Source organism: Drosophila erecta, unplaced genomic scaffold (genome assembly GCF_003286155.1).
Source record: "Drosophila erecta strain 14021-0224.00,06,07 unplaced genomic scaffold, DereRS2 tig00000126-arrow-pilon, whole genome shotgun sequence".
Lineage (NCBI taxonomy): Eukaryota > Metazoa > Arthropoda > Insecta > Diptera > Drosophilidae > Drosophila > Drosophila erecta.
In genome coordinates, this window is record NW_020825209.1 from 16,254,014 (window position 1) to 16,262,530 (window position 8,517).

Sequence of the window (8,517 nt, forward strand, 5' to 3'; positions counted from 1 at the left end):
TACTTTTGAAACCAAATTACGAGTTTATATCAATGCTTAGAGACACTCAAAATGAACAAATTAACATTCCTTGCAGCTTAAGTACCCTAAATAAATAACCTTATATAAATAAGTAACTCAGGAACTTGTTGGACGGTTTCACTGTAGCACTAGCCGTAGTTGGCTGGCTGAAGGTGCGAGCCCGATAAGACAGTCCATTATTGATTGCCGGTCCGATATGTTCCGAAAACTCAACTACCAAACACACATGGTTCCCACTCCTTCCTACCTGGCTGTATAAACATTGGGCTAGATTAGAGATATCGGGCCCTGTAGCCCGACCTCCTCGAACTCAAACTTCTGGCACTCGCACTCCTTACATGGCCAGCGAGTGACTTAGGTCCAGGCAGCGCTTCAGGAACCGAGTTACCAGGCAGAAGATTACCACGAATCCGTGGACTAAGCAGCACCTGAGGAGATCCACCAGGAGCTTCATTCTCCGGCGGCAACTGAGAGCCAAACAGAGCTCTGAATCGGAGGGTGGCAAATGCGAAATCTGCTGGACACTCGACACTGGTGGACTCGCCTGTGGAAACGTTTCAGCTGTTCCCTAGCCTCGAAGTTCGCCAGCTAATTGCAGTGGAGCAGAGTAATCCCTGCCTATTATCCTACTGCACTGGTCGTTGTGTTTGACGCTGATATCGCGGAATCGAATCTAATGACTGATTCTCATGAACACAAATTACATTGGCATCACGATTAGTGCATGCACATGTACATATATGCTGGCACACTTACAGACCAAGTCCAATAGCCATTAGGCGTCGAATGGGCTGTCGACACATTGTTAAGTCCCCTAGGTCTTAATATACATGAAGTGGAAGCACAAAAGTACGCCTGTTCTCAATATGCTCTGTTACCAGCTTACTTAAACTTAATCTAAGTAGCCGCCCCAAAACACCGCCCCGCAAAAAGTATGAAACAGGTAGATCGAGCTATCCGACCCTGTACGTAAATATATTTTGTCCGTATGTCCGTCCGTATGAACGTAAATAAAACATTCCAAAGTCATGTTCTTTTGCAGGTGGTAAAGATCTACGGATAACAATCCGTATATGACATCTCAGTCTTAGCGAAATTTTCTTTCCAATGATGTGCGTTGCCTTTGTTTTTTTCTTAATATTTTTCTATTGTTTTCAGAACAGAACACTGAAAAATATAATTATGAATATTAATTATACCCGTTACTCGTTGAATAAAAGGGTATACTAGATTCGTTGAAAAGTATGTAACAGGCAGAAGGGAACGTTTCCGACCATATAAAGTATATACAGTAGAATCCGGTTATAACGGGACGATTTTACGTCGTTATACCCGGAAGACGCACTAACAGAAAGAGGAAACAGTTTTTTTTTGTTTATTTTATGGTTGCCATGTTCGTAATATGTTTTAACATAAAACAAATGAATTTCTTAATCAAACAAAGAATAATAATTTGCATTATTTCTTCGACGGAGAAGCACTTTCGTTTTAAAGACATTTTGTAGGCGTAATGCACAAGTGTCGAGCTTAATCTGAATGAGCTTAACATGTGCATTTAGTGCATTAACTCACATTTGGCGAATTTACGCATTAAGTTTTATTGGAAAAGAACAGAAAAAAACTAGAAATATAATGTAATATAATAATATGGAATATAGGCATGAGGTCTGCACACGCACGCTGTAAACATTTTTGTGATATTTTGTATCTCTTTTTTTTTGTAATTATTTTAAATAATTACTGTAAATTATTGTAAATATTTTTCTGTATTTTTTTGGCACGTCGCAATATCTGGTTGAATTATGAAAAATCTCATCGGTATAAGCGGTTTGTCACTAAAAGCGGAGACGTACTAACCGGGGGTCCTTTCATATAACATTGTATGAGGACCAACCAAGCCATCGAGTTTCCGTTGCAATAACCGGACTGGCATTATAAGCGGAGTCGTTATAGCCGAATTCTACTGTATATTCTTGATGATGTTCGTCTATCCGTATGAACGCCTCGATCTCGGGAACTACAAAAGCTAGAACGTTGAGATTAAGCATGCTCTACCGCCCACAAGCCGCACAAAACTGTCACCACGGCCACACTTTTGAAAAATGTGATATTTTTTCATATACTTTGTACATTTCAACAGATTTGCCAAAAAACTTTTTGCTAATCCCACTTCTACGCCCACAAACGGTCACGCCCACAATTTTGAAAAATGCTTTGCTATTTTTTCACTTTTTTATATACCTTGTAAATTTCTATAGATTTGCTATAGATTTATCACTGTAACGCCCACAAATCGCACAAAACCCTCACGCACACACTTTTAAAAAATTTTTAAGTTTTTTTAATTTTATTACTTTTTTCCCAATTCTTTGCGATATTTCAGAAAATTTTCAAATTTCTCGTTAGCTCTTCCACTAGCTGAGTAACGGGTATCTGATAGTCGAGGAACTCGACTATAGCATTCTATCTTGTATTTTCTTTTAATTCAACCGACTCATATGCATAAGGTTCTCGTGTTATGTACATATACAAGAAAAGAAGACTGTCACATAAGTAGCAATACGGTAATCATATTTCCCTGCTATACTATCTCACCTTAAAAAAAAAAAGATAAAATGCTATAGTCGAGTTCCCCGACTATCAGATACCCTTTACATAGATCTGGGCGGTTTGTGGGCGCGGCAACAATTGGAAATAAACTTGCGCTGCGTCTATGTCTGTGGAAGCTGCATGCTTGATCTCTTTTACTCTACGAGTAACGGGTGTAATTACATATATTTGCTTCTTTTAAACCATATATTTAATGTGTCGTAAAATTGAATTCTTAGTGCGGCTTAAAATGACTCACCTACCGCTTTGAGAAGGATGATTCAGCACGCCCCCCGATAGCCCCATTAACAAGATAGGTGCAAGTACAAGATAATTTATTGCTGGGCGCACAGAAAGGGCAAGAAAATCGAATGATATATGTATATATAAGCTAGGTGCCGCGAGCGCTGAACGAAAATGTCTGAGGAATTTTGAGATCAGTAATAGGGACCAACAAAAATACGTGGGGTTAATTTGGTACTAAGATTATTTAATAACAGAACACACGCGCTAAAAGTAAATTTGTAATATATACACAAGATCAACATCGGCTACAGGTCTACTAGTTTATAGTTATGATTACTATCACAATGAGGACGGCTAAATGCCGCAGCAGGATCGCTGGCCCGCAAGATCTCCAGGATCCGGGGCCCCCGAGTCCTCGGAGTTGTTAAGGGTATCCGTGTCCGGATTCTGGAGACGTAGCGGACTCGCATCAGGTTGCCGCTGGCTCAACTGCTCCAGCATCAGATGGGTCAGAAGCTCGAAGAGCTCGGCCACGCCCTCGTTCTCCTTGGCCGAGGTTTCTACATATTGAGCGCCAACCGTGCGCGCATATTGCAGGGCCTCATCGTGCGTCACTGCTCGCTGTTCCTCCAAATCAGTCTTGTTCCCGACGATTATCAGGGCAATCTCCGTGCCGCGCATTTGGCGGAGCTCCCGAACCCAGGATTTCACCTTCTGGAACGAGTCTCGGTCCGTTATGTCATAGACGAGCAGGGCGCCATCGGAGCCTCGGTAATAGATGGGTCCTAGGGCGTGAAACCGCTCCTGACCAGCCGTGTCCCAAATATTCAGCTGGGCCCTCCTCCCGTCCTCCAGGGACACCTTGCGGGTCACAAAGGACGCCTGCAGGGTGGTCAGGTGCTGGGCATTGAACCGGTCCTCCATATAGCGCAGCACCAGCGAGGTCTTGCCCACACAACCTGCAATAAAGGGCTGTGATCCTTCATGGCCTAAAGGCTTGGGTTTGCCTGGCTGCAAAACGTACCTTCGCCCAGCAGCACCGCCTTGAAATTTAGCGTGGGGCCGCTCCTCGTTCTGCTCGAGCTCATTGTGGTTTCCCGATAGCTAGGTGTCCTGCCTGGTGCACATCAGTTTTCAGAGGGGACACGGAAAAACAAAAAAAAAAACAAGAGGTAAATGAAAAGATTGGATTTTTACTCGTCCGCCAGTGTGGCTGTCGTCCAGCACTATTGGTAGGGCACTCGGATTTGCGTTGAGAGAAGCGTTGCTTTCAGCAGCTACAGATCTGGGCATATTGCGGTCTGAAGCAAGGCCTAGTAGTCAATGTAGTCGAAGTCGGATATGACAGCAAATACTATGTATAAATATTAGAGGAATATTATAAGTTGAAAAGCATTTGAATTATGAGCAAAACATCGATGCATGGCTTAACATCGATATTACCATCGAATGTATGTTCGATTAATCGATGTTTCCCACATTACCAACACTGGAGCACGGAGGGGTTCGGACGAAGCGTAACATAATTTTTTTGCTTGTTATCTATTAAAAATCGTTGACCATGGCCTACGACCTGAAGAAGGAGTCGGACGTAAAGGAGTACGTGGACAAGCTGGGCGTGGAGTATCGATTCGGGTGCTACTCCGAGAAAAAGCCGGAAGGTGTGTGCCGCGGCGACGATGGCGATGGCAACGGCGGCAAAAACAGCTGCGGTCTATAACCTCCGACTGCAAGACATTTATTACATTATATTTATGAGATAACTTACTGCCCTCTTGCATTGCAGCGTGTCACCTGCTGGGCGACTTCTTGGAGGGTATCAAGAAGGACTTTGAGAAGGCCTCCAAGGTGTACAAGTCGACTTGCGACGACTATGGTTACGCAAAGTCCTGCTACAAATTCGGCAACTACAGTTTCCTAGGAAAAGGCAGGAGCGGCAGCAAAGGAGATCCACGAGTGGCCTATGAGTACTACGAGAAGGGCTGCAACTTAAACGACTCGGACGCATGTCTGCACTCTGGCCTGCTGCTCGTATCAAGGTCCATGCCTAAGGAGATCGACAGGAATGTACCCAAGGTAAAGATGCACTTAAAAAAGCTAGCATGCAGTAATTCCATTTGGAACAGACGAGTTCCCTTAAATTGCAACTACATGCTACAGCACCTGCTCTCATTTTCTACCCGTTTCTCATGCAAAACTAGAACAGAAATAGAAGAATAGAATAGCAACTGTCCAGACAAATGAGCAATTGTAATTTTCCGATTCTGTTCCAATGGAAGCCTATGAACATATTTCCGTAGGCAAATTCGGTCCAATAATAGTTTGACCCAATTAAAAACTGTTCAAAATGATCGCAGCAGGAATGTGCTTAAATTTATTTTATTTTGCGACATTATGTCGAATGACTGAATATATAGCAAATTACATTAATATTTTACAAATCCCGCAGGGCCTGAAGTTCCTGACCAAGAGCTGCGACATGAACAATGCGACTGCCTGCTTTTATCTCTCCGGCATGCACATCTCGGGCGTTCAAAAAAAGCCGGAGCAGAGTGCTGTCAATGCATCCGCCGGAAGTGGTACATCATCGCAGCCCGCCGGAAAAACGCCATTGAAAGACTCCGACTATATTGTACTAAAGGACATGAAGAAGGCTTTCCAGTTTGCCCACAAGGCTTGCGAGCTTCGCAACATGTATGCGTGCGCCAATCTCAGCCAGATGTACGCCCGGGGCGATGGGATAGAGAAGAACGAAAAGGAAGCGGAGAAGTACAAGAAGCTGGCCCTGGAAATGCAGGACGAGGTGAAGAAGCAGCAGGAGACGTTAGGGTTCCAGCAGGGCGTGGGCATGCCTAATTGATTCAGCTTCAGTTTGATTCCTGATATTATCTACTGCTGCTGTTCTTTGGTCCTTGCTTAGTTCATTATATTTCTTCACGTGTGTCTGTCTGGTTTCTCTTCACCTTTTTACCCTTTCAGTCAGTCTAACTTTGGTCGTTAAACTAAGTATTTTGTGTGATTTCTGTGTACATAGCTGGCAGTTGCATGCGAAGGAGCGAGAGAAAGAAAATAAGTAACAATAGAAATTCCTAGTTATAATTGTTAAAGTTTTCAAGTAACAAATGAAAAACCATTAAAAATTCTGTTGATACCTTATATAAAAATACAAACCAGTCTAACCAAAAAGGAGACGAAACAACTAAAGTTACAAGTGTTTTAATTAAGGTTGTTCGTATACATTCGGATGTAGAAATAAGAGCATCTCAGAATCAGTGCAGTTTTCTTATAAGAATCACTAGCTATCCGACCTTGCCCTCTCCATCTATTCCTAATTTTCTTAGAACTTAATTAAGCGTCTTGTAATATGTGCTCGTACTTTTAATACCCATTAACGATCGAATGTATGAAACTTTCCCTTTTGCAAGTAGATTATAAGTGGGAACGGAATCATATAGCTGCCAGGAATAATGTACCTTCGTTGTATTTGATCATAAAGTTGTAATTTTGTATATACGCTTTAGCTTGCTTAAACTTGACTCAAATATTTAGGTAACATTTTGTAAATGTAGGTATGTTTCAATTTATTAAAAAAAAAATTATGGATGTTTGGTAAAACTCTTATAATTTAAAACAAATTTTCTTTTAAAAAAAATTGTATTTATGTCAGGGGTCATAAACTATTTGACCATTTTAATATCATTTTTCTACTCATGGTATTGAGGTATATTAGTATTAATACCAGCAATTGAACACTAAAAATGTTTTTTTTTTTACTTTTAATTTTAAACAAAAACAGCTTCTAGCAAGATGAGATAAACCGCACTTTTCTCCTTGTAGCCAAAGACTTTTACAGCAGTGAGCAGAGCAATAAACGTTACCCAATTATCGTTTAATTGGATTGGCAAGATACATATTGGCAAGACTCTTCAAGAGTCGAGTACATACACTAAAAAGGAAAAGCTTTCCTCTACCTTTTACATTCAACGAGTCCAACAAAATTCTTTATTCTACGAGTGACGGATATAAAACGTATCCATACATTTTTATACCCTTTACTCGTAGAGTAAAAGGGTATACTAGATTTGATGAGAAGTATGTAACAGATAGAAAGAAGCGTTTCCGACCATATGAATTATATATATTCTTGATCAGGATCAATAGCCGATATCCGTCTGTCCGTCCGACTGTCTGTCCGTCCGTATGAACGTCGATATCTCAGTAACTATAACGACCACAAATTTGATATTATTTCATTTTATTATTAGTCTTTTAAATTTCCATTGATTTGCCAAACAACTTATTGCCACACTTTTCAAAAATAAAGATAGTACCATTAAAAATAATTTAACTTAAACCATTACTAAACTTTTTTTTTTTGAAAATTAAATTAAAAACGATAATTTTGTAATCTTGTAAGGAATGTAAGTAAGTATGCCTAGAAATGGAAACACGGCTCTATATAGCAGTCTGTTTGTGCACTACTCTCTCGGTGTTCATCGTCACTACGCCGTTTCTACGGAAACAGCCTGACATTTTAAGAGATAGCCTCTTTATTAAAAACTCTCTTGTCCAATTAGTGGCTGTTTAGTTAGATGATGAAAGCTCCTTCCCACATTATTTTATCTTATATCTCATTTTTCCATCTGTATGTACATATTTACATACATACTTGCATTCACATATCTCTGGAGAATTTCGCCGCGACGGCGAAGAAAACCAGTCGCCCACATGTCACGTACATAAGTCGGAAATATGCTTTAAGACAATAGAAAGTAATAAATTGTTTGTTGAACCCTTCTCATAGACTTCGAGACGGAAGTATCCGACAAGTTTGGATTAGCTGGATAAGCTAAGGAGGAAGTTCTGTTTAGTTTGCTAAAGGCGTTTTGAAATATTAAACTTTTTGAACCATTTTGAACCAAAAACCATTTTGATTTGTCCATGCTTAGTGTAGAGAGCCAATCAAGCTATGATTATAGTTTAAGCAGTAGGTTTATTATATGAACTTGAACTTACATATATAAGATTATCACCAAATTCCAATAACAAGTACATAAAATAAACAACAAACACAAAACGTAACTTTTTTAAAACACACTTATAAGAATGCTTACCCTTAACGCTTACCTAAAAAGGGAGCCTTACCAAATTGAATTCAATTTTAGACAAATTAATCCCAAAAAATGAACATATTATTGCTTACTTTTATGGTGAATTCTCTTGAGTTAAGAAGTTCGTACTTCTATTGTGATTTTTCCTAAATATAGCGCGAGTTTCTCTGAATTCTAGCGACTGTTTTCTTTGTTTTAGGGTAGATCGACTTTGAACTAGGACACAATTTTCTGAAATGTAAGGAAAATGGTCTTGCATTTAAAGGTAAAGTTGCACTTTCAAAGACAATTTTTTTGCTACATTTTTAATTATAATGCTTTGAATACTTGAAAATATTTTCTTAAATATTCCCAAAAAAAAAAACGATGTATTTTTTTATATTTTTATTAGTTGTATTTGTTGTTTTTATATTTTTGTTAGGTTTTATTTTATAAATATATATATAATACTTAAAATTATTTAATTATAATGTTTACTTAAAAATAGAACTTAGGCTTTATATTTGGGTGTTTTTTTAGAAAATCGAACTTAAATTGGGAACGAAATGTT

The 8,517-nt window shown here is 39.4% G+C and overlaps 2 protein-coding genes across 2 annotated transcripts; one reads left to right on the forward strand and one right to left on the reverse strand.

The window, feature by feature from the left end:
* Positions 1–2,928: 2,928 nt before the first annotated feature.
* Positions 2,929–4,292, reverse strand: LOC6549980 (ras-related protein Rab-21). Its single transcript, XM_001978717.3, has 2 exons — positions 3,881–4,292; positions 2,929–3,815 (listed from the first exon to the last, which is right to left on the reverse strand). Exons 1-2 carry the CDS (start codon positions 3,942–3,944, stop codon positions 3,211–3,213), a joined length of 669 nt encoding a protein of 222 aa, XP_001978753.1. The 5' UTR covers positions 3,945–4,292; the 3' UTR covers positions 2,929–3,210.
* Positions 4,293–4,301: 9 nt separating this feature from the next.
* LOC6549981 (cytochrome c oxidase assembly factor 7 homolog) lies at positions 4,302–6,060 on the forward strand. Its single transcript, XM_001978718.3, has 3 exons — positions 4,302–4,517; positions 4,643–4,932; positions 5,306–6,060. The coding sequence occupies exons 1-3, from the start codon at positions 4,418–4,420 to the stop codon at positions 5,714–5,716; spliced, it is 801 nt and encodes a 266-aa protein (XP_001978754.1). The 5' UTR covers positions 4,302–4,417; the 3' UTR covers positions 5,717–6,060.
* Positions 6,061–8,517: the final 2,457 nt, after the last annotated feature.

Coding starts and splice junctions, on each gene's coding strand:
- LOC6549981 (XM_001978718.3), top strand. CDS start 4,418: ATGGCCTACGACCTGAAGAAGGAGTCGGACGTAAAGGAGTACGTGGAC. Junction 4,518..4,642: donor CTCCGAGAAAAAGCCGGAAG/GTGTGTGCCGCG, acceptor CTTGCATTGCAG/CGTGTCACCTGCTGGGCGAC. Junction 4,933..5,305: donor TCGACAGGAATGTACCCAAG/GTAAAGATGCAC, acceptor CAAATCCCGCAG/GGCCTGAAGTTCCTGACCAA.
- LOC6549980 (XM_001978717.3), bottom strand. CDS start 3,944: ATGAGCTCGAGCAGAACGAGGAGCGGCCCCACGCTAAATTTCAAGGCG. Junction 3,816..3,880: donor GGCGGTGCTGCTGGGCGAAG/GTACGTTTTGCA, acceptor CCTTTATTGCAG/GTTGTGTGGGCAAGACCTCG.